Source organism: Vidua chalybeata, chromosome 13, assembly GCF_026979565.1.
Source record: "Vidua chalybeata isolate OUT-0048 chromosome 13, bVidCha1 merged haplotype, whole genome shotgun sequence".
Taxonomy (NCBI): Eukaryota; Metazoa; Chordata; class Aves; order Passeriformes; family Viduidae; genus Vidua; species Vidua chalybeata.
Window position 1 is genome coordinate 9,227,162 of NC_071542.1, and position 25,936 is coordinate 9,253,097.

Genomic DNA, 25,936 nt, shown 5'->3' on the forward strand with positions numbered 1-25,936 from the left:
CAATACAGTCTGAGGTCAAGTTAAAGCTAACTCAGTAAGTATCCAGTCAATGTACTGGAGATTTAGATAAATCTGTTTAAATATAAGGAAGAGTTCTAGAATGGACTGTTTCATGAAATAAAAGTAATTTATTTAACTTACAAAGGGAAAACTAAACAGTGACATTTACCCTTCCTTATTTTCATACTTCTCCTACTTCACAAGCTGCAATTTAAAATCACCTTTGGAGAAAGGTGCTTTTTATTCTAGTATATCTTACAATACAGCACAGACATCAAAATTTCATTGGAGGAATAAGACAGTTTGTTAACATTTAAATACACAGACATCCATTCCAGTCCTTGAAGAACATGTTTTTTGTTTACAACAGAAAAATACATCTGACAAGAGTAGCTAGTTATATTACAAGCAAACAATATTGAACTCTGCATAGTTTATACAATATACTCTGGTAATAATTTAATTACCAGTTTTATCCACTATTTACTAGCTGGCCACATAAAGCCTGACATTCATCTGAAATGTGGCATTATATGTTCCATTGGTATTCTCTTAACAGCTTCATTTAATGAAGTATTTTCTGGACAAATGATTTTCAAAACTCAAAGCTGACTAGAATGCTGGATGTCTTCACTACAAACATTTAGTGCTTACAATACATTCCTAAAGTAAAGGCAGGTGTCCAATAGAAAACATAGCTCAGAAAGAAAGGAAAATACTGTGCAAATTAAACCCCATCGCATTTAAAAATGTATTGATGTGCAAGTTACAGTATCAACTGTGCAATAATACTAACTGGGAAAAAAAATCTCAGCATAAAATGATACATCTCTCACAGTACGTCCTTGATTGCACATGTTCCACGGCATTTGCATCCATTACACTTTCTGCAGAAATCAAATACACTGAGTACCCTTAATTAAAACTAAACTATTTTACAATGAGAAGTTGTATACATGCTTCATTTAGTGGGAAAAACTGGAATAAAAGTAATCAGAATCACGTCAGAAATGCTTACTGACTTGTAGAGCCACAGTGCTTGTGAAGTGACTGACAACTGTGAGGATCTTTACAACACTCACAAAATGCAGCATGTGGGTTACTGAGCAATAACCCCCCACAACCAACAATACCGGGTTGAACTCCTTGCTTTTACAATCCAGTACGTGCATTTCCACCCCACTGATCCTTATGGGCATATTCAAAATATACCTGTTGTAAAGTGTTGGTTTTCTCCCCATAATACTTAATGCTGCAGTAACTGATTTGAAAGGAAACACAACGTTTTCTTTCCACAGTGCATATCACTGTGTTTTTAGCTACTCATAGGGACATTATAGAAACCAGGATTAGCTCACAGACCGCTACAGAATGTCAAAAATGCCTGAAGGTACATTGAAAGCATTGGGAAGAACCCTCATTTTCAGTGTGCCATCTGCTCCACAGGAGAAGATACGATTGCCTTGCACAGTCTCAATCTGGGTGACACCAGCACCAATATTTCTGAAAAGGGATTGCTTAGCATGTTCATTTTTAAATGAATGAATTAAATTGTAGCCGGTCAGTCTCCACACCTGTATCAAAAGAATGACAAAAGGAGATTAATATTAAAGGATTTGTATTTTCCCCCCTAATGTTTCAGATTCCTGGCTGTCCTAAACTCTATTGAGAAAGATAAAGGATATTTTTTTGTTGCCTCATTACAACAATTACTACAAGTCCAAGAGTCTTGAGAGGCTGCTGATGCAGAGTAAGGCTGCCTTACTGTGGACCAGCTGGGTATTGGGCAGGGTGAAGCTTCCCCATGTTACCTGATCAGAGTCCTTCTCCCAGCTGCCCCCCCATGAAAACTGCAGAAATGGAAAGGTTGCATTTTCATCCGAGATCACTACTGTCAGCTTTCCAGCAGCTGGAAATGCGTTGCTGCTAAGGAATGCTGCAGAGAGTAAGCTGCATAATTAATAAGCGTGCAGAGGGGTAGGAAGCACAGCTGCCTGTTGTGTCCTAAGTAGCAGGAGCTTCAGCAAGGCCAGGCCATGAAAGCCCCTGTAAAGCAGTCCTCCAGAAAAGGAAAGAAACTGTATTCACCTTCTCTTTACCATGTTGTATTTCCTTCCCTTAGTATTCAGGTAAAATGGCCCTTAAAACAGGGACTGTATTTCTGTGGCTTTTGTTTTGTTTTGTTTTGTTTTGATGTTTGTGTGTTGGTTTGTTTGTTTTGTTCATTTGTTTTCATGTTGGTGTTTGTTTCTTGCTACTCTGACCTCTCAGTAGCTGTCTGGGGCTACAGCATCAGGAGAAAAAAATAGAACTTGGTGATACAGAAACTTTACACAATGTCGAAGTTGCCGAGCGCCCCCTGTGTTACAAAGAAATGTCCAACAGCAAAGCCAGAATATTTGTAAGTAAGAGAAAAACAAAGGTAAGATTTCAGAACCATGCGCTTTGCTTTATCCACTTAAAATCAGTCTCACAACCTTAAGAAGACTATTCTTTAGAGGAGGGAAAAACCTACTTGCTTTAGAAGCCTACCAGTACATTTCAGTTTACAGTATAAATGTAAAGCAAGCAGGCTATACGACAAGTGTAGGCTTGGGGTTTTGAGGATTGTTTTTGTTTTGCTACTGCATTTATCTGGCTATTTACATAAGACAGTATGTATTCAGCCAAACACCCTCCTCCAGAACCCTGCTCCTCCATGCCTTACCTTCATGTTGCCTTCAGCCGAGCCCGTGACAAAATAGTCCTCGGAAGGATCCAGTGCAAGGGCCTTAACAGCTGACTCATGTGCTTGGAAGGTGAAAAGGATTTGCCTCTGTCTGATGTCAAAGATGTAGACATATCCCTTCCTACCTCCAGAAATGAGCAGTTGATGCTTGGGTGCATACTGAAGTACTGTGGCACCGTGGTCATGACAAGTGAAGGCTGAAGAAGAAGGATGTCAGAATTTAATAGATTTGAAACTGTAAGTAGCTCTCAATCTTAAAATGCCTTTCTTCTATAAATTGCTACCTGAATATTTTCTAACTTTGCTTATGTCCTTATGAAGGACATATTCCTTCATATGGGTAATATCTTATCAGCTGACAGCTTAGTGCTCTCATAAGAAATACCTAGAGCTAATGCACAAGAAAGCATGATATGCAGTCTAAGTTACTTTAGAATACAGGGTCATACCTGAATTTAAAATTTAAGAAAATATAAAATTTACCATATAAAGTTCAGATAAATTCCTGATTTAGAAAAAGTAGAGATGATCTTGAGCAACCTGGTCTAGTGAAAGGTGTCCCTGCTCATGGCAAGGGGAGTGGAAAGAGATGATTTTTACGGTCCCTTCCAGCCCAAACAATTCTATGATGTTCTTCATACTTTTCCATAGAGAGCAGATTAACATCATGCTAGAGAACATGTAGAACCTAGTGTGCAGCACAAACTTAGATCTGTTCCCCAGTATAAGGTTTTCCCCTTGCCCCAAATGCACACACAAGCTGTATTTCCTTAGTCAGTAAGAAGCAGAAATTCAATTTTCACCACAGTACTTACCGTGTATAAGACTGTTACTAGATGAAACCAAGGTGTCCCAGAGGCACACGTTTCTGAGGGAGAAAAATCCAAAATCATTATGGCCTATTGCCAGGTGACTCATGGGGTGACATGACTTCAAAAGTGCTATCATTTTATGTCAGTCTAGAAGGCAGAATTGAACACTTCTGCAGTTATTGGAGAGCATTAGCAAAGAACTAAGAGTTTAAATGCTTTTCTTTGCTCTTTTATGCTTCTTAGTGGAACTATACCTTCCACTCTTAAAATGTGCATTGATCAAAGGCTGTGTCAAATAATTATAGAAGTTATTATTTTCAGAGGAAAATAATTATCCTGCTTTGCTGAAGAAATTTCTACTCCCAGCAACAGCATCATGTCAAAGTAGTTGCATTGGGAATACAACTTGAAAAAAATGGTTAATTATTGACCACTCCTCACATAAACTAAACTTGGAAACAAGTAATTGAAGAAACGATATTCAAAGAAATTATCTGGAAAGTTCAAGCTGTAACAAAACTTAGAACAATGAGCCTTAAAAATGTCAGCCACACATTAATGCCCAAGAGCTTAGCAAGTTAAGGGAGATGAAAAAGTAGTTTTGAAATTCTTCATTGTTTCTTTAAACACACCTGTTATCATTGGATTGTCCCGATGTAGCAACTAGACTTGAGGAGGTTATAAATGCAAAGTCACTTGTGGTTTTACTGTGGCACTGCCAACTCTATTAAAAACAAAACAAACAGAAAAGTGCAACTGGTAAGTACCAGTTGTTATTGGCATCAAAAGTAACTATTCTGAGTCTGATGTCAGTGATAGCAAAACACAAAGAGTCTTTGAAACAAAGCTTAAAAACTGACAGTTTGAAACTGAGAATGGAACTAATGGTTTAAAATCCAGTATAAAATGAAAAGATACTACAATAAGAGACAAAGAACAAATCCACAGTATAGTGTATGACAACAGCCTGATAAATTAAGCATGGTCTTCATGTTAAGAAGCAGTAAAATGTATTGAAGAGTGTATCTTTACTTAGTTTTGGGATTATAAAGTCATAAGTTGTGGCTCTGATTTTTAATTTAAACACGGGCAATGTTGAAGGAGTATTTGTAATTACACTGTAGCTTATGGTTATGGTGCAATTGGTTTTGCAAAGATGTATCATTGAAACTCTGCAGTCGTTTTGATGAAGTGTGCCAACTAAAAAGCAGCAAAATCAAATATGTCTCATTAAAATCATATACTCTGGGCCAGTTTCAAAGACTTTCCTATCCTCTACAATAATAATAAGAATTAAAAAATTCTGTTTACTTACCAGGTAGGGCTTAGGATTTGAGGTGGTTTGGTTTACTTGCCAAATACTTAGAAAACCTTCACCATCAGCAACACCACACTGCAAGGAATAAACTGCATTTATTAGCATGACATGGTGGTTACTGGATGCTTCATGACAGTAAACTGCTGACTTCAGGGAAAAACCCACCTGAACCACCAAATCTTCCCCTGCAAATTGAATATCAATAACAATCATGGTGAAGACATAAAATAAAAACCAGTTTAGAAGCCAAGTGAGTTCAATGCTGATTGTTTAATGAATATTTAATGATTGATGCTCTCCTGCATACCCAATTCTTTTCTGGAAATGCAGAAAGCATGAAAGTTTATCTCTCAGATCCTAATGTTAGATGCTAAAGCTAACAAAGGTATCATTACTCCATGACTCTACTTGAAAATGCTTAAAAAAGTAAGATGAATGACAGCATGCCACAAAAGCATGATAAAAACAAAGTCATGAATGGTAAAATGAGTGAGCTATATTTATTAACCAAAATGAATAACATTTAATATTGTATATTCTATGCAGCATGTTCTGTAAGTGTTTTACAAAATAATTTTAGAAATATTTTTTATATTTTCTCTTTTTAGTTGGGTTTCACAAGTCCCGCCTGAATGACCTTCATGTGAAGCACAGCAACAACAAGTACATCTTAATTCCTGACTTAAGATTGATTCCCACATAATGGTAAGATTGCAATATCTCAAACCACATTTTTAGAATAAGTTTAAATGACATTCTATGCCACCTGAAAATAGATATGCTGAGAGATACTTTATATTTCCAGCTATGTCACAATTGCTGTTTTATAGCTATGTACAGTCATGTCCAAACACCTTTAATTAACTTTTTATAACTTTTAACAATAAAGAAGTGAAATATTTTGTCAGTTAAAATGCAGACAAGACCTGTTAAATTAATAGAATGGGCAACATGAAAAACTGAAGAGGTGGGTATTCCTCCCAGTTTCTTTCTTTCTCTACTCTTCTTTCTGCATCTCATATCCCTCACAGAGTCACTTCTGGCCAAAGCATGCCTTTTTATACTCCTTCTGCTCTCCATTCTAGTGGAGTACACTCACAGCCTTTGACTCATGGGCTGAATTATCCTTGTCTTCCAGATTCTTCTAGGTAATGCATTATGTGAAAACTTTATCTTGGCCAGAAGGCAAAGTGGGAGGCACTTCTTGAAGACCTGTGCATATACTGATTGACAGCTGGACTTGATGATCTTGGGAGTCTTTTCTGCCCTTAATGATTCTATTATTGATACAAGTGTGCATCTATAAAATAAGGAATCTCTGTAGTTTTTTAAAAATATTTAATTTAAAAAGATCACCACCTGGGAACACAGGTTTCTGAAGAGGGAGAACAAATAGTGTGAAAATGTGGCAAATAGGATATGGGATGGCAGTGTGGAGCTGAGAGAAGAACAAGCAGAATAAGCGTCAGGGTTTATTACAAAGCTCCCACATGCAGCCAAAATGCACAACACAATATCATTGTTCTAGGGCATCCTAAGAGTTCTGCATGGCAGCAGTAAAACTGCTTTAGAGGTCACAGCACAAACAGATGTTTCCTTATGAATAAAAACTCCAACCCCCCAACAAAACCCTACATGTTGTACTTACCTTATTTCCCTGGGCATTGAAATACATCCTTGTCACCCTGGCATTCCCAGCCTGCTGGAAGCACACCAGCTGCTGTGGCCTTGTCCACTCAAACATTCGGACACTTCCATCTTGTGCTCCTGTAAGATCTAAGATTAAAAGATGATCATTAATAGTACAGTATTTTGTAGAAAATTATCAATTCCATACTAATGATTCACTTACAGTACTGATGGACTGGATGTGAAGCCATTCTCTTGACGTTATTCAGATTTCTTTTAATCAGCTTTACATGAAATAAAGAACAATTAAAATAATTTTGAAAAAGACAAACACACTATTCAATTTTGTTTATGCTATTACATGGTAAGTGTCCCCTAGTTAAAAAAAAATCTATTAAGCTAACATTATTTGAATGGTCCTACATCAAAATTCCCATAAGAAAGAAAACTGTCGGTGGTTTTTACGAACAGGACAGGACTGCTGGGTTACATTCCTTGAGCTTTATTGCAGCATCAGTCTCGTTACACGGTTGAGACAATTGGAAGATGGCAACAGCTCATGTCTTGCCAGCAGCAGCCAAAGATTTCTTTGTTACAGAGCATTTTAAAAACTTTCTAGCCAATAGCATATTGCTAAAGCTTATAGACAATTGTTCTAGCCCGTCACACGTACACCTGCTTCACACAATACTTTCTATTAATAATATACAATACTTCATTATTAAGCTTAAAACCCTCTATCTTGCTAAGCATATTTTTCTGCAGTCTTAAGGTCTGTCTTGGCCAAGCCTAAAACTCAAACTATTGTTTCATGTCCTTGCTTGCTGTACTATTGTAACTTTTCTACTTTCAGACTTTGCAGCTGTAGCTAGCTGTAATTTCTCTCTCCCTCTATGGCCTGCTTTCTCATCTTTCTGAAAGTCTTCTTACCTTTACTATTTCCCACAATAAACCACCCAGACTGACCCATTATTTTCTATATCACAATAATTCTGTGTCACAGTATATGAAAAATGATAAGTCACAATATATGAGCAAATGATTAGTTTGGCCTTCTTTTTGGCCAGGTCTTGGTTGCTGTTGGCCTTTTATGTCAATACTGAATTGACAGTATGATGACTAATGCACACTAGGTCTCTCTAGTAAATAACAGATGATAAACAGCCCCCTCTCCTGAGCTGCACACACGGAAGTACTCACCACACCAGCTCCAGTGCTGGTTTGCCCAGTGCCTAGCCAGGGCATGGATGGAGATGGCTGGATCTGACTCACTCCAAATGATGGTGCACTTGAAGGAGCCAGTGTTGTGGTAGAACCACGGAAGTCAACGTCATCGGAACTGTGAAAGAACAGTTCTGCTTTAAACAAATGCTTCTTTGCTCCTAATAGTCTTTAATTATTTGTCAAGAGCCTAATGGCAGTGGGTAGAGGAAGTGACAATAATGAGACTATAAATTGATAATTCCTGCACTTATGCAGTACAAATTCTTTCCATGAGCCCCAAATCTATCCATGTTTAATCTCAAGAGATGATCCCAGTATAAGAATATTAGCTTCCCTGAGAAGAATATTGTTGGGCTGTCCCTGACCTGTGTGTGCAGTGTGCAGGGAGCTGGTACAGCAGAGTGCTGGCTGCAGCTGATGCATTCACAGCTCTCAGCACAGGAATGGAGGGGACAGGAACAACCAGCATCAGCTACCACAGCTGCCCTCCACACTGCACTGATGCAAGGGAACTGCAGGGTGTCCAAGGTAGCACTTCCTTCATTATCTTATGCACCACGTGGGATTTCATGTCACTGTGCAGTGCACACATTCTAAAGACAGTAATTATTCTCTTGCTTTCCCTCACTTGCAAAGCAATTTGAAACCTACTGAAGAAGAGTAATTAATGTTTGTTGTATGCTCCATTTGTACTTACACAGGTAATACAGACACAGCCTCACAGAAAATCAATACTCTTATTAATATAATCACAAAGAAACAGTCTTACCTTTTAGACTCTCTGTCATATTCTTCCCCAATCCATATAAATGACTGAGCAGCTAGTAGAGCTGAAATATCAAGTTCTTGAACATCATGTGTAGATGCCAAAACAATTTCATTGCTGTTTGCCTATGCAGCACAAATACAAAATTTATACTAACTATAATTAAGATATTTTATTAAATTTCTTGTAGTATTTGAGGCTTACCTTGTTAACTGCAAATGCCATTATCATATCTGATTCTTTGTGAATGATCTTTGCTTTTCCTCCAGGGTATCCAAGATCTGCTTCAACCTACAAAACATTTATAAAAAACTTCAATTAATGTGAAAATCCATTTTGTAGTGATACATTCAGAGTGCAAAAATCTATACAAAATTCATGCAAGAAAAGTTCAGTGGCCTTAGCATTGTTTCAGCAGCTCAACTTTAGACTTCTCATACTCTTTGGTGTTCTAGTAGCCAGATGTGATATTTGAGTGTAAGAAACACAAAGTTGTGTGTGCAGCGCTATTTACAAGGTGTTCACTCATCCCAATTATCAGGACATCCAAAGTTAGTTCATGGATTAAAAGCCTGTCACACAGACTACACGGAACACACAGCTTCTGTTAGTCACATTAGAAAAGAAAGGCTAGTTCCACAGAACTTTTAAGAATGTGCTAGAGGTTTGGGAGAAGGGATACTACCTTGTTTTTGTGATCTTCTGCTACGCAGTTTTGTTTGACCTGCTCCACACGATCTTCTACAGACTACATAACATCACACAGTCACAAACACAAAACACATGCACAAACAAATATAAAAAAAGAATGAAACATTCCAAACTAGATTTTAAAGGCCACTCTGTCAGTAAATGATGACAAATGTACTTTTAACTTTTTATAAAAGGCACAGAAACTAAGACAGGAATCTAAACAAACTCACTTAAAATGTAATGCCTCCTAGATGAACACAAAATGTATGATATAGTAAATAAATGGAGGAGTAATACACACACAAACTCCATACTTACAGGAATTCTAAAAGATATTAAATCATATACTTATTTCCCATTATATTTATGTGTTGGCTTAAATTTTCAGTTAGAACATAGAAGTTGTAACCGGTACAATTTGTAAAGCCCCATATTATATATTACTATATAATATTACCTTTATATGTATATATTACTCATGCATATATACATATACACAAATGAATAGCACATTTAAATTCCTTTTTCAGTATGACACACCAAAAAAAGAAAGAATTTTCAAAATTCTTTGCTCTTTACTGTTATTGCAAATGTTCTGTTTGTTAGGATAGTATTCAAATACATAAAGGTGAGATATGTCTTGTTTAAAAATGTTTGTTTCAGTTGATATCCCAATCAACAACATGACAGTCATGTTGATTTTGAAAAAAATCCAAACATTGCTAAATGAAACTGAAATGTCAATGAAAAATGGGAAGAAAAATTAAATACTGAGGAGACTGAGGAACAGTTATAATTGAGCTTTGTTTTTTAAAAAAAGTTACATCCTTTGTTTACCTCACTCTGCTTTCTTTTCTTTGTGAATATATATCTTATGAAAGTCTCCTGAAGAAGTTCTTGCTTCACAAGAAAATGCCAGAGCCTTTTTGCTGGAAGAGCCGAGTAATCCTTTGATCTGGATAAAACAGAAGAAAGAAAGAAAGAGAGTATCCTGAGTTGGAAGGGACCCACAAGGATCATTGAAGCCTAACTCAAGTCTAAGAATTCCATCACGTGCCTGAAAGCGTTGACCAAACACTTCTGGAACTTTGTTGGTGGTGCTGCGCCCACCTCCCCAGGGAGCCTGTTCCAGTGCCCAACCACTTCCTGGGTGAAGAAGCTTTTTCTAAGTACACACCTAAACCTCCACTGACACAGCTTCAGGCCATTCATTCCCTCGTGTCCTGTCACTGTCACCAGGGATCAGAGATCAGTGCCTGCCCCTCCTCTTCCCCTCAGGAGGAAGCTGTACCTGCAGTGAGGTCTGCCCTCAGTCTGCTCCAGCTGAACAGACCCAGTGCCCTCAGCTGCTCCTCACATGGCTTCACCTCCAGGCCCTTCACCACCTTCACTGCCCTCATTTGGATGCTCTCTAATAGTTTTATATCCTTATTATATTGTGGCACCCAAAACTGCCCCCAGCACTCGAGGTGAGGCTGCCCCAGTGCAGAGCAGAGCAGGACAATCCCCTCCCTTGTCTGGCTGGCCATGCTGTGCCTGATGCTCCCCAGAACACGCTTGGCCCTCCTGGCTGCCAGGGCACTGCTGACTCATTTTGCACTGTTGACTCAGTTGTAGTTTAATATATTGAGAAAAGCAAGCTATTTTTGAGTTGAAAACACAGTTCACTATCTGCATTTACAGACACCTCCAGGCATGACACTGTCTAAACACAGGAGGATCAGCCTCTAAAGGGACCTTCTCCCCCAGACATCTGCATGTATTATAATAACTCTTCTGTTGCTGGGACAGAGTGAGAGACAACTGCTACTGAAGGAATAGTAAAACAGGTTGAATAGGGTGTTCCCAGCAGCAGCCCCTGCCCTTGATTCCTACAACCTCTGCTCTTTCCTCATTTTCCTTTCTTGTTGCAGCTGTGAGAGGTGCAGCAGAGGAAGTAAAGGCTGCTGCAGGAGACAGGCAGCTGCATAAGAATGAACAAAGGGATGTGGGAAAATGGTTTCTGTAAAACATTGGCTACCAGACCTAAGAGCTAAACAATCTTTGTTTGGCTGTTTAACATGAGGAGGAAATCCTCTTTAAAATTTCTGTGATCAAAGAATGTGTTTTGGCTAGGAAAAAAATACTTACTTGAATGGTGTGTTCTCAGGTTCAATCATTGCTTTATTGCGGAGAATAGCTGGTCCTGCCCCTACACCCAGGTCACTGGGGTAAATATTGATGTAGTTTGGAGGTGGGCCTTCAAACTGGTCCATTCTATCTTGAAGAATCTGTTCCCAGTGTTCTAAATTTTTTATTACAGCTATGCCCAATGGAGATGTTACAGGCAGATCTAAACAGAAATATTAATGAAGTAAGGCTCAGAGAAAAAACATTAAGTGAGTATAAAACCCCATAATAACCATCCAAAAAAATCTTTTTTGGAAATGTATATGTTGGCAATTGTAATAGATAATATATTTAATTATTTTAATTTTAAAGTTAGAATTAAAACATGAAATCTGACAGAAAGCCATATATACAGAAAAATAAAATGTAAAGCAGGATTTAGCATACCAGTGAATTCCAGACCAGCAATGGGAAAGAAGTTCTTAATGTTGTGCAGAACTAATTTTACCATTGTCAGATGTAGAAGAGCCCAGCTGTATAAAAAGATTTAGTCGTGTTAAAAAAATATTAAGAGTTATCTACAGAGTATTTTTCCTCTTCAAGCAAATACACAGGTTAGAAAAACATTGTAGAAAGGTTGTATTTAACCTGCACCTCATTCAAAAGCAACATGCTTAAATCAGCAGTCTAAATCATTATTCTAGAGCTGGTATTGCGGCACCTTCTGTTGAGTCTTAAAAATGAAAATGTGTGCTTCTCAGTTGTTTTCCCCTCCCCAAAAAACTGCAAACCACACAACTTTAACTTCCTAATCCCTTTTTTCTGGCAAGTAAATGGGGAACTGTTATTGTGATGAGAATTTGTAATTTCCGTAACCCCGTTGCCACAGACAAGTCTGCCCACAGTACTAAAATTGCTTGACTTACGTTGGATGGCGCAGAAGATCCGTACTTTTTTTTCAATTTGGAAGCAAAGGTAAGCATACAACATAATTATTCTAAAAGAGTGACAGTTTCTGCTGACCTGTAAGAATTGGCATCTGTGTGTTCCTGGATCTGCACATCGGAGAGGAAAGCGTCGTCCTCTTCCTCATCACTGTGAATGCTTTCATCAGAATCGTATATAACACCACTGTCTGATAAAGGGAGAAAGGGCTGCAATGCAAAGCAAAAGTCTGTATAAAAACAATATTCTCATCTCTTCTCTGACTTCACTTATGACTCCCATAGAGTTTAAATGACAGCAATTTAGCCTGTAAGTCAATGTCCCTAGAAATACAAGTAAGTAGAGAGGGGGGAAAGTGTTAATCACTATTACTGACAAGAGGCACGTTTTGAAAGTGAGGTAATAGACTTGTAGGCTCTTTATCCTTTATTATCAGGATAATAATCTGCATCTTACTACTAAGAATGCTCAAAATTTTCACTTTATTTTTGTCTTTTAAAGCTTAATGGAATTTTCAATTACCTTTGCCATAAAATAGTCCCACATGCTGAGTTCTGGAGGAATAAACTTTTCTTTGTAAGAGGGTCTTTCTGCAGGTACAGGTGGTGGTACATTGCTGTCTTTTACTGGTCTTCCTGGCACCAGCATTCTCATGTTAAACCGACGGCGGTGTTTATCCATTTCTTCTGATGGAAGAGGAGGTGCTAAATTCCAGTAATTTAAAAAAATAATATTAATATTGCATCTTTAAAATGTCTGTATTTTATAACTGAAGCAACTAACCACCTCTGTTATTGGTATACTAATTTCTACTGATTTAGAATCAAAACCAGCCTAAATAAAGTAAGTGTAATCATAAAAAAGTTTCATTCTGATAAATTCAATAATTGTGGCATTTAGATACTGGATATATTATAAAAATACATTTTACTTTGTATTTACATACTGGATTAATTCTTAGGAAATGTAGCTTTTAAGAAGTCTTTTAGCTGAAAAATTTCTCAAGAAAGAAATAAAGAAACTCAGAAACTTTGTTGAGAAATAAAGTAATATGTAAAATATCACTTAACAGTATGCTGCACAATTAGCAGTTACTCACATATAAATCGAGGAATTCTTAGGGTAGCAAAGAAAATATTTGAACAGAAAGACAGGCTTTTTGACAACTGAAGTCTACTTTAAAGTGTTATGATTTAAAATGCCTTAATAGTAACCAAAATATTAATGTGGAATTTGTTTTTCAAAGTGTTATTGGCCAGGCAACATTGAATATCACACTTACTTTATTACAAGGGAGCTAGGTATTTAAAAACTATTCTGTTTGCTCAAAAAAGCCACTACCAACACTCATCTACACTGCAAGTCTTTACAAACCTTTGTTACCATCCTCTGAAACATCAGAAGCTGTAGCAGCTTGAAGGTTAAAGGAAAACAGAATACATCTCAAATGAACATGACTTACAGAAATTATTCATGCTATCACCTTATGAAAATAACTGTCCTAAATGAGTTCAACTTATTCCATGAATGACAAATACCTGTTGTGCAAACTTGAAATGGTGCAATGCCTTATTACTGTTTGGTTTTACATTCTGGAGAGATAATGTCTAATTTTTGCATAAGTTTCAAGCCTATTGAAAATATAAAAGTCTGTGTGATGTGATTTTCAGTATTGCTGAAGTTTATCACAAATGGTTGTATCTGTCTTTGTCTTCAGAGTCTGAACTCAATCTCCACTTTTGCTTTTCCTCATGCAGCATATTAACACTTGCTCTTTAAAAAACCCTGAGTTTAGTTGGAGCTTACATATGCATGAGCTGTTTTTCTGCCAGATGAAGTTGGTATTTCTCCTCTGTGGTCTTGTGCTAGGTGAAATCCTACCTTGCAATATAAACTGATTTCAGAAATATTGTTTCCTACTTACCGCAGTCATTAAATAACAACACTCATCTCCCATAAAAAACCCATCGGTATTAACACTGATTTATATCACTGATTTATAGCAGGTTTTTTTTCCCTAAAAATAATGGCTGAAAGTCCTGAAAATGTTATAAGTAAGCACCTAATATTACTATCATTACTATAATAACTACACAGTTTTATGGCAAATTCAAAATGTGCTGTATGCCATTAAAAAGCACAACTGCAAGGCTATTATTTGTTTCAGCTTTTTAGTTAATGTAACCGTTTTCTTGCCAGCAGTTTCTTAAATTCAGTTCTTTAAAAGGAAGGAAGGTTCTCCTACTAGAAGAGGCATAAAATGCACACCATTAGCGTGACCTTTAGGGAGCAGCGTACCTGGGATGTTTTCAGACTGCCTGCGGGGTTTCACGAGCAGCTTCACTCCCCCTCCAAAGACAGCAGCCCACATGCGGCTGTTGAGGGGGTGCGCCGCCAGCCGGAACAGCTCGTTACACGAGTTGGTGGCCAGGGCGTGGATCAGGAGACTCAGGTACACGGCTACAACAGCTTCACACAGCAGGATGTTCAACTTTGGCTGGTCTTCATCCTGAGCTGAACTTAAGAGGTTGATAAGTGAACTCACACCTGCAAAGAGGAAAAATCCTGGGATTAAATGAGTAGGAGGACAAATGGACAAAAAGGAAACATTTTACCTCTACACTTTATGGTAAACACTAGAAGCCACATGATGCTTTTATTCAGATGAAACATACTATTAACAATTTTCTTAAAATCATAAAGATCAAAATTATAAAAAGCCTTCTTGGGTCTGGGACTTTTGCACTGCACTTCTCTGCAAATACTATGGGCAGCTCAGTGTGCCTATGAAATTCCTGCACCACTTCCACAGTGTATGCTTGTACATCAGAACTAGCTGCTTTGACAGCTATACCGAGTACAGCATACATGTAGGACTGTACTGTGGAGACAACAGAGGTAGCATTGCTAAGGGCTTAGGTAGACTGGAGGAAAACATTCTGGGGTGACAAATTGTCATTAAGTTTATCCTAAAGATCATGGTCTCTTCTTCAAGCAAGATGTTTGCCATATACAAAGTTTATTTGTTTTGATACGTGAAAAAGTGAAAGGCTCTTACTATTTTGAGAATTGAGTTAGAAACAGCTGTCAATGATTATCCACTATTTCTTCCCTCATACAGGACAATGAAATAATTCTGGCACATGGAACTGGTCCAGTGGAGCTAAAAGTAACCTTATTTTAGTCTCACCAGGCCACTGAGCAGGAGATGAGTTGGGAGTTGCGTGCTCTTCTATGCTTTCTGTCCTCAGTCTGCGTCGATCACTCAAAAGCAGTCCTTGATAAACCATCCCAGTAAACTGATTTGCTTCTGTTTGACTGCTACATACAAATAAATTTTTTTCTGATAAGAAAGTGAGTATTCCAAGTGAGAGTGACATCATATTTTCCTACTGTTTACTGAAAAACCCTGATTGGTTGGTTTTATTTTATCTGTGTAAAATTGATTTGGCATATCAAAGTTAGCAATGTTTAACGTGTAAAAGTATCTTTACCCATAAACAAATATTTAATCCCTTTTTATGTCACATGCAGGAAGAATTTCCATTTAGGATGCACAAAGTATACTGCAAATGTAGGACTGTATGAAAACTTCCCTCTTTACCTGTAGCTGTGGCTGTCGCATAGTGCTTGATAAATGGATGCCGAAAGTGAAGCTGCTAAAGAATGAAGTGTGTACACCTAAAATAAAGAGAACCAATGAGCTATATGTTTTATATAAAAGGTGAGTAAAATACATTTCTTTCTAAAGGGTATTGGAAATGTGTTCTGCAGGATTGTCCTAGTTTTAAACCAAGTGCAAGAAATAGTATCTGAATGTTACTTTAAGTTTACTGTTTACAGTGCTTAGAAAATCATAACTATTTGTTCAAGATAATTTGATGGCAGTCAACACCTTCTAATACTATGTCAAGATAATTAACTTGATTCTAATACAGAACAGCCACAGTAAATGAGCATACTGAAGTAGTGATTAAGCATGTCCTGTTATGACAATGGATTTGATGGAATAGTTCCTGGAAGCTGTACTATATAACACTGCAGTTCAATGTAGTAACAGCTACTCAATATACATAAAATACAAGGAATTTGTGTAGTCATGATATAATATTTTTGTGCAAAATCTCTTTTCTTATCTCAATTATGTGCTTATAAATTCCTTTAGTCTCCAGAAGTAACAAAGTAACTGGTTCTGCCTCACAGTGCAACAAACACAATCCAGTTCTTAAAAAGAGGAAATGCAAGGATTTCTTGGAAAGTTCAATGAAATCCGCAGTGTCAAGAAAATGGTAATGTCCAACTGTTAAAAAAGCAAACTTTCCTAAACTCACCCTGTGCTCATTCCTGTCTTTTCCTGCTATCTTTCCATTTCATCAAACATTAGGCCTTAGATTAAAGCTATGAATTACCTTGACATCTTCAATACTGGGATGTGGTGGTGATTTCATCTGCACAATAGTGTAAAGTATATCATGGATGTGGTTGTTTAAGTACAGCACAGGATTAGCTATCACAGTTTTTGTGGATGCTATGCTTGCTGAAAGCAGTGGTAGTGTTGTGGGAAGTGGAAGTGGAGACTGAAGTTGCTTTACAGTAGTTTCCTGTTTTAAAAGAAAAGATTGTATTTAAAATCATTGCTTTGAAAAAAAATAGAGATAATTTTACATCTTAAATATATTTCCCAGATTATTTATCCTCTTCCACTGCTATCTACTCAATAAGATTTTACTGTCAAAAGCAAATTATTTACTATAATTACAGGGTTCAGACCTGATAGCCATGTTTGCTGGATCACATTTTGATTTCAAGCAGGAAGAGTATTTTCATGTAGTTCATTAGGAAGTGTGGAGATTGTTAAGAAACACTAACTAAAAATGTACTTGCAGTAGCACAAGTTGGTACAATAGTCACTGGTGTGAGTTTAGGAACAAAGCCAGATCATCTGAGTTTCTCAAGGGGAAACAAACAGAACTTTAAAAAATTCTTTAATGTACATTCATTCTCTTCTGCTAGAAATCCTGGAAGGGATGGTTGCTGCTGTAGCTGTGTGATGCTTGACTACATCATACATTCTAAGTCAAGTACCACCAAAACAGCTGTCTGTTGCCCCTATTTGAAATAGGAGAAATCTAGGACTAGAGCATGTGAAATGACTTGCCCAGTATCAGATTATTTGCTATAGCTCAGTGTAGTAGTTAACATTTGCTGTAAAATATCTCTTTTTGTATGAAATGTAGAAAATGCTATAACAGAGTAAAGAGAACAGTACCCTGTCTGATTTTATATTATTTGTTGAGCCTCGAAGCTAACACCCCATTCCTTGTAGCTCCTTTGCATGATCTGCAGAGGTCTAGGAATGAGATTTTGTTTTATTTCAAAAACTGTGAATTTAATTTATTATATAGGTACCTAGAAGTTTTGACCAAAATTATGTCATAGTAACACATACATCACTGCAGATACAATATAAAACAGCAGCATTTATATTCCATCATCATAAGTAGCCTGATGCTCAGTGTCACATAGAGATTCTTCAAAACCAAATAATCCGTATTGGGAAAAGCAGCACACTTCAACAGCAAACTCTTTCTCCAAGAACATTAAAATTATCATGACCATTAGACTTACAGAACATTACCTGAATCTATCTAGGCACAGACTTATGCATTTGACATAACTGACAGTCTAGAACTGTTCACATTCTTCAGCAGAAATGAATTTTGAATTTGCTTTACCTGCTGTGACTCCTGCAGCAAGAACTTCAGCTCCATCCTTACAGATGCTAAACCTCCACCTTGTGCCCCATGGAGGCTACAGTAACTGAGAAAAACTCTGAGAAGAGCTTGGTTCTTCTGCAGCCACCACTTCCGTCTCTCAGCGTGCTCTCGCTTTGCCTGTAACCTGCGTCTTTCGATCTGGTGCCGTTCGTACGAGCCAATGTCTGGCTTATCCATAATATCTTCGGGGTCAAGCAGATCCCCATTTACTTTGGTATATGTTTTACAGTAGTCTTTGTCCCCTGTGTCATGGTTGCATATTTCATGCATAGCAGCAATCTCTTTTTCCAGCCAGTTGTACAGCTGAAATCTGAGCTTTCCTCCATCCACTTCATAACCTGTAGCCAAAGTCCTCAGTTCAGTCATAAGGATTTTCAAACAGGCTCTGAATTTTAGTTGCTCAGCAATAACATCAACCTCAGTGTCTCCTGCCTCAGAAACCTCCCCATGTGGTGTTTGAACCATGCTAGTGTCTGAGGTCCTCTCATCTTCACTCTTAGAATCAGACTTTTTCATCATTATCCCAACATTCTTGTCTTCTTCATCTGATCCATTTTTGTCTTCACCCCAATCAAGAGTAAGGGGCTCATCATCAAATTTTACTGCTGGTTGACTCCAGTCAAATTGTGCTGAAGATTCAACAGTGCTCTCCAAAGCAAAGGAAGTTGAAATGGGTTTTGACCAGTCTATATCACCACTTCCAGCACCATCCTGTAGGGCTTTGGAATCTGAAATGTCAGCCTGGATTGAAGGACTGGATGAATCTTTTTCTTCAGCTACAGGTGACTTTTTTCTTATTTTTGGAATTTTGGAAAGGACTTCAAGGGCTAGTACAGGGCAGCCTACTTTAAAATGAGCATTTGCAGTAGTGAAGAATAATTTTCTTTCTATAAGATTAATTTTATCTACAAAGCTTTTCTCAGTTTTTAGACCTAAGGTGGCGAGAGTTCCTTCTGGTGAGCTGAAGTATCTTCGGATGAGCAAAGGGTGGGTCCGAAGATAGTTGTAAAAACTGAACACCACAGGATTGCAGGATTTGACGATAACTGAGGAATTAAACAGATATGACATCCATTGAAAAAGCCTTTTAGATGGTATTATTCTGTTTTGCAGTTATTTCCTGCATTAGAGATTTATCAAAACACACAAAGAAAGACAATTTGGAGTCTAGTTATCAAAATAAAATGAAATAATTACTTATTTCCCACAATAAGAATAAAGGTATGAGCTGAATGACTAGAAAGATACAAATTCTATCATTTGCCTTGCAGTTACATTGCACTCAGCTAAGCTATAATGCAGCTGAGATGATCATCCAGGTAGAGATTTCCCCAAGGAAATTCCTATAGGGAATATGAAACCTATGTGGCCACCTGTCACTTAACATTAATCTTGAATAGATGGGATAGGAAATCCTGCTACAATACTGCTAATTCCTAGAAGTAGGAATAAGAATTTAAGTCCACTGGAAAAAAGACCAACCAGCATTCATTACTAGAAAAGTATTGTATGGAAGTGCCAAACAAAGACAGCTCTCCTGAGCTTAGCTGACAGCAGGAACTGAGTTTGATGTTAGGGGGTTGAAGACCCTCTCTTCTTTTTCTTAATAAGTTTGCCCTATTAGATTAATATTTTTTCTCTTACCTGGGTTTTCATCATCATCTTTGGGTGTTTGTTCCAATAACGTATCCAGTGCTCGTGTGTAATCTTTCATTATCCAGTATGCAATGCTTCTCAGAAATGGATCAGAATGCAACTTAGTGCAGCTGAATCCAGTTCCATCCTTCTGGCAACCCAAAATCTTTTCATAGAGAATGGAGGTGTATGTGACAGAGGTTTCAAACTCTGATTCATACAAACGAGCAATGACCATGGCCAACTGGATGTCTTCCATTTTCTCAAGGCACACCTATAGTAAGCAGTGGGGAAAAGATTGTTCTATAAGGGGAGTTCTATAAAATGAAGTAGATAGCAATATATGTTTATAGAACAGATTTTTTTTTTCTCCTCTTATCTGTTCTTTGAAGTATGCAATTAATCTTCAGGTCAAAAATATGGTGATATAAGTGATATATATCCAAGTAACATTTTCTTCTGTTTGGAAAGAGGTGTACTTTTCTCTATTTTAGGGATTTTAATATGCATAGCAGTACATAGCATTAAAAAATTAATATGGCAGAAGATAAGAATGTCTATTTTTATTCTATCTAGTAGAATAATTGCACCCTCCAACTTTCATGCTATTACATCACTGGTAAGCTATTTTTCACACCATCTCATGTAGAACTACATCTCTGAGGAAGATACATTCTCAAGTGAAGACAAACATACTGTAAACAAATAGGCAGATAGTCTAAAGGTTCTCTAAATCCCATCCTTTCCTGAGAGATACTGCTTAGCTTATGATCCTTCTCACAGCTCCCACCTCCCTTGTGGCAAGCAGCATCACAGCTCCACTAAAAAGGGATCCCAGAACTGCTTCACAAGAGAACTCTTGACTTCTTTTTTTTTTTACTTAATGTTGTACCAAGAGGTCATGCAAAAGAGCTCGAGGCTGAACAGAGTGCTACAACTTAACTGTGCAGTTCAAACAAAGTTTTGCCAGAAGGGTCACAGCTCCAAGTACTCCCAAGAGTACTTCCACTGAGGAATGGTGTATCTGAACAATTATTCTGGCCTTCAAATCAGCTTCCCAGTTGCTTTTCACAGTACTGTGGAGATAAATGGTATGTCTGCAGGGCAAAAGGGGGTCCTGTGTGGACATACCATCCCATTTCTGCTGCCACAAATTGTGAAAATTTCATCAGAGGACAGCTTGTAAGGATGCAGTAACATAGGTCAAATTAGAAACTGAAACTTAATTTCTCAAAAGCAGATACCTCTATAGCATCTTTTAGTGAACCTGCTAGCAAGAAAAATGCAGCTGACTGCTCAAAACGTTGTTTTCCCAACAAAGCAAAAGCATTTTTTAAAGCAGCTTTACGCCATCGGTCTTCATTGAAGTTGTGGCTGAAAAAGGCAGTCATCTTTTCATCGTGCTGGGACCTGTATAAAGAAATGCAATTTATAGAGCTATTTATTATGTACCTTAGCTTACTGTCACTTGAACAACATTACTTGAAATTAAACTCTACTCTTGAATGAGTTCTGCTTGGCATTCCTGGTTCAATTAAGATTTAATCAAACTTCAAGTCAGCAGAACTCACCTAAACAGACCCCACACCACTGCCTTTTTCTTCATAGCAAGGTAAAAAAGTGCAGCATCTAAGGCATCATTGTTCCTCTGGAATGAAGCTTTTGCAACCTGTAGTGAACAAAGCCTACTATTATTGATGAAAATATAAAAGCTGCTTTTAGCTAAATAACCTGTGTTCTTTGTTACAGAGGAGGTAGGTAAGACTGTATTATCCCTACAATGCAGCAAAATAATTTCAGTGAGAATGTTTTATTCCGATATAACAAAGCTCTAGACTGTAAATGTTTTTAAGAGTCAGAAATACAGTGCTATTGCAGATAGCAACCCCTCTCAAGCACAGTGGGACATTAGCAATGTGCAAATAAAAATATTTTCTTTAGAATTTTTACAGTAACTCCTACTATTAGGTGAAATTCCTCTGGCAATCCATTACTTAAAAATACTTAAGCTAATAACAGTATTTCTTGAATGAACACTATTTGGGTTTTATATAGGACTCTCATGTAATTGATGATTGGATTTGGAGTACTAGGATACTCCAGCTGGATTTGGAGTATTAGGATAATTGTTTTGCTCCTGGATTCTTTGAATAAACGGTAACATTTAAAAATGTATTTTTACATTAGGTGGCTTTAGTATAGTAGGCACATCTAAGAGCATGGAGCTAGAATCTGTAACCAGTAAAAAGTACCTTCTCAATGCACCTTCGGAGAGTGTTGATATTCCTGACCCACCAACCAATGCCCATAGCTCTCAGCTCAGACCACTGTGGGTCTCCCTTCTGGATAGCAGGAATCATATTGATCAACTCCTCCTCAGCCTCAGAATGGAAAGCCCATGCAAAATGGCAAGTTGACAGGCCTAAACAATAACATAAACCAATACAATTCAGAAGACTAAGAGTTCCTAATAAGTAAATGGATTATTTCAGGGATGCAAACTGGGGTCTCCAACCCAAGAGCTGGGTACATCTGAGAGACACTGATTCCCTCAAAAGGAAGTAGAGCTGTTAAATGAACAGCTGAAGTATCTTTTTGCTTGCTCACCTCTGTACTTCTTTCATAATTTTCAAGTACCCCATTCATAACTATACAAGAATTATATGTTGAAGGACCAAAGGAAAAATATTCTGTTATCAGAGAAGCAGACTCATTTTGGGCCAGAAACCCTTCTCTCTGTTCTTTATGTGGTAACTTCTTTTCTTTTATTGTGAAATAACTTCTGTTATTATTCTATTTTTGTAATTATTCTTTTATTGTGAAATAACTTTTTGTTTTGTTATCTACTCAGATTGAGGAAAAAAAACCTGCTGTGATGAAAATAATAAAATATTCTTTAAGATAAACCCATGCTCATGTAAGGAAATGTCTTAATTCTTCTAGCAGAAGCAATGAATTACATATACAATCTGTGTTTTATCTGGTTGGGCAATTTATTCGTGCCTCAAACTGGATAGGCCAGAATCTTCTGCTATAATTTTTTTGCTATTTACAGTGCATGTAGGGAAGCCTACACCAAGCCTTTGCAAGATAATGGCCTTAATGAAATAGAAAATTAATATGCAGACAATAGAAATATGACCTTATAAATCAAAGGTAAGCATATCCTGTGAGGGTTACCTTGGTGGAGCAGCTGGACGCGGTACAGGGGAGGCAGGGATGTCAGCAGGCAGGTGTGCAGGCGCATGGCCAGCAGGTACCGGAGGCCACATTCATCTAACGTATCTCTTCCTGTGCCGTAGAGAAAACACTTTTAAACATGCAGCTGACTACAGTAGACATAGATACAAATTATCACAACAGTGTGTGAGGAATGTATGTTTCTAAGGCTGCTGAGAACCTGAACTACAAGTTATTTATTACATATGAACTACAAGTAGATACTTACCATCTATTTTTCTTTCCTGCTGTATCTAACCTCAATAAGTGATGCTAGCTTTCAGCTTTGTTATCCCAAAATACCCAAGGACTAAATTTACCTTTGCTGAGAAGAACAAGAATATCAATTCAATAATATGTCAGTTACTAACCTGAGTAATTCTTATCTCTGTTCTCATCTAGTTCAGTGCTTGTCATGGCCACAGTGTCCGCCAAAGCTACAAGGAACATCTGCTCCAGTCGAGTGAGGCCTGGCAAACTTGAGTGCATCAGGTGGCTTGAAAGGACACTGGCATGTTCTCGGCCAAAGTAAGTTGGCCCATACTGTGACAGATTAATAACTTTGGATTTACTCTCCCTCTTTTCAGGCTCAAAATCTATAAAGTCTTCGGTTGTAACAGGTTGAATCTGGAACAGATCTGAGTACTGATCCTCTGTTTTTCTCTTTGCGTGGTCTTCAGAGCCCTGAGGTATTTTAGAAGTTTCTTCGGCAACATAGGTGGCATCCTGATCTGCAGCAAGCAGTGCATACAGTGGCAGTGGGGGAATTGAGTCTATCTCTGTGTAGTCTCGGGTACCATCTTTCCCAGCAGTAATGGTATCCTTGGCAGTACTGCCACTCACACTGATGGTGCGAGAAAGATGGCGTTTAGGACCAGTCCCTTCTCCAGCTTCTGTGTCTTTGACTATTGCAACTTCTCCTGCAATGCATTTAACTAAATGCGACAGAATGGCTTTGGCTCGGCGAACTTTACCCAGGTCCATCAGTTCTAATAACTGGGTTGGATGATACTGGGGTAGAGTAGGTGAAAGAACATGAGCAGCTTCAAAGAGGCCCCCATCCTGAATTACAGTTGGAGTGCCAAAAACATCATCCACAATACCTGCCCCATCAATTACACTGGTCTTCTTCACTACTGCACTTGTTTTGAATGGATCTTGTGTTGTTGAGTCTTCAGAAGTAAAAACATCGCTTTCTCCATTACCAAACTTGACCGCATGTTTCCACTGGGCATAAACGTGCATTTCACAGTCCATTCCCACCACCAGTATTCCATCTCTCACCCAAGATAGAGACACAGGCAGGGAAGGAGTGCCATCCACGGATGAAACCAAATCAATGGACCTCAGCAACACCCACTTTGACTTCACACCTTGTTTTATGCTCCCTCCTAGTGGCAGGGTGATGACAGCTACTCCCTCTTTACTGCTGGTTTGATCTGTTACAATCCCTGAAAGCCTTCCATACATGAAGATGTTGGCACCCACTCCAACTGTCAGTATATGTGAACCATCTTCTTTTGAAACCCAGTCCAAATGCACCAAATGCTTGATACTAGGCACCAGGTATTTGTCTTTATTCAAAAAAGCATCTGACTTACTGTAAACAAATAAATTACTATCCACGCTGACCCTTGAGTCAAGTACACTTCCAACCTTAACTAAATCATCCAGATGAATTGTCTGTTCCAAAACCCACTCTGATCCTCCAGTAGACTCACATTCAAGTATACAAACATGCATGGAAAATTCTTTGGAAACAAACCCATTATGCTGTATGGGTTGTTTGTATGCTACTGCAAGACGTCCTGTGTAAGAACAGCTAACAGCAACCGGCCTTCCTACTATGCTCACTGTACTGCTGTTGTCTTCCCCTTCATCATTCATTAAAGGCCATTTTCTCCAGTGGTACGTCTCCTTCTCCTCAGTTTTGCTGTTCAGGTCAGTCTCTACAGTGCATCTCCAGAACCGCACTCTGTTGTCCGAACAGGACGTTACTATCAAATAAGGTGCGAGGCAGACAGGGTATATTGATGAGGAACTCAAGTGACCTGAAGTCAGAACAAACATATTTACTTTTAGTAATAGACAGTAGAATGCCTATATGATTAAGGCAGATGTAACACTGTCTACCTACTGCTAGAGAACTTTACAACCTGGAATTATTTTTTTAATTTGGATTTGGATAAGGGCAAATAATATCAGAGCTGGTAACAGTCTTGCAGCTTGAACATTACCTATCATCTGCATTTCTGGTTACTATTCAAAGAATATAAACTGGAACTGAACTAATTCAGAGAAGGGCTCTTAGAACAATGAGAGGAATACAAAGACAAACAGAAGAAGGGTAAGTGCATCAGGTAAAAAACCCACTATATATCAAATACAGGAATTCTAGCAAATGAGCAATTGGGTATAAACTGTTCATTAATAGATTAACACTAAAAGTTACATTTCTGACTATTAGAGCAGTAAGTTTCAGGAACTGTGTTCCTGTGGGGAATTGATACATTTACAGAAGAGTAACATGACATGGGCATGATTATTTGAAAGCACCTTTTCTGTCCTTTGTGTTTTCTGTATCAGTAAATCAGAATATAGGCTGGGCAGATACAATTCTATAAACTAGGAGATAAATCAGTGGATCAACTGTATAGCAAAAATTGTTAAGGTTACCTGCTGAAGGAGTTGCTCTTACTACTTCCACACCAACAGGAAGATCCAGGGGTTGGCTATACACAAGTCTGGAGCTCAGAATGAGTTTACTAGCAGTCTGAAGGTTAGCAATTGATGAAGATCGTGGTATGGGACTTATGCCAGGTGATACATCTGGAGAAGAATCCACAGTCTTCTGCTCAGGTACACTAAGCTTATTATCTGCTGAAGATGCTTCAGCTGGTTTTGCTGTATAAAAAAAAATGTCAGCAGTGTTAAATATTGTTTGTAAGGACAAAGCATGAATCTGATAATCAAATTTATTTGTTTTTACAAGAGCTCAAGTTGCACACAAAATAATTATATGATGTGTGCATGCTGTGTCAGTTTTATTGCATGCTGTGACTATTCATTTAAGACATCCAT

General features: G+C 37.9%; 1 protein-coding gene across 10 annotated transcripts in view; it reads right to left on the reverse strand.

Moving 5' to 3' along the window:
* DMXL2 (Dmx like 2) overlaps positions 1-25,936 on the reverse strand; it is a 58,815-nt gene that overhangs the window by 10,166 nt on the left and 22,713 nt on the right. For 5 of the 10 annotated variants that reach the window (XR_008433099.1, XR_008433101.1, XR_008433100.1 and 2 more), the window contains exons 17-43: positions 25,532-25,759; positions 23,227-24,906; positions 22,817-22,927; positions 21,889-22,058; positions 21,208-21,305; positions 20,881-21,046; positions 19,646-19,910; positions 17,960-19,047; positions 16,634-16,825; positions 15,829-15,905; positions 15,415-15,545; positions 14,523-14,771; positions 12,747-12,928; positions 12,303-12,433; positions 11,727-11,812; positions 11,301-11,502; positions 10,008-10,125; positions 9,163-9,225; positions 8,682-8,768; positions 8,481-8,602; positions 7,688-7,826; positions 6,711-6,771; positions 6,507-6,634; positions 4,856-4,933; positions 4,173-4,264; positions 3,544-3,596; positions 2,854-2,925 (exon numbers count right to left, since the gene is read on the reverse strand). Coding sequence is in view for 7 of the 10 variants with exons in the window: in XM_053954289.1 (XP_053810264.1) it covers positions 2,854-2,925; positions 3,544-3,596; positions 4,173-4,264; positions 4,856-4,933; positions 6,507-6,634; positions 6,711-6,771; positions 7,688-7,826; positions 8,481-8,602; positions 8,682-8,768; positions 9,163-9,225; positions 10,008-10,125; positions 11,301-11,502; positions 11,727-11,812; positions 12,303-12,433; positions 12,747-12,928; positions 14,523-14,771; positions 15,415-15,545; positions 15,829-15,905; positions 16,634-16,825; positions 17,960-19,047; positions 19,646-19,910; positions 20,881-21,046; positions 21,208-21,305; positions 21,889-22,058; positions 22,817-22,927; positions 23,227-24,906; positions 25,532-25,759 (6,069 nt within the window). In the remaining 3 variants the exon portion in view is untranslated. Of the gene's footprint in view, positions 1-108; positions 1,575-2,707; positions 2,926-3,543; positions 3,597-4,172; positions 4,265-4,855; positions 4,934-6,506; positions 6,635-6,710; positions 6,772-7,687; positions 7,827-8,480; positions 8,603-8,681; positions 8,769-9,162; positions 9,226-10,007; positions 10,126-11,300; positions 11,503-11,726; positions 11,813-12,302; positions 12,434-12,746; positions 12,929-14,522; positions 14,772-15,414; positions 15,546-15,828; positions 15,906-16,633; positions 16,826-17,959; positions 19,048-19,645; positions 19,911-20,880; positions 21,047-21,207; positions 21,306-21,888; positions 22,059-22,816; positions 22,928-23,226; positions 24,907-25,531; positions 25,760-25,936 lie in introns of those variants that run through there. The other 5 variants (XM_053954286.1, XM_053954285.1, XM_053954291.1 and 2 more) reach the window with 5 other exon arrangements.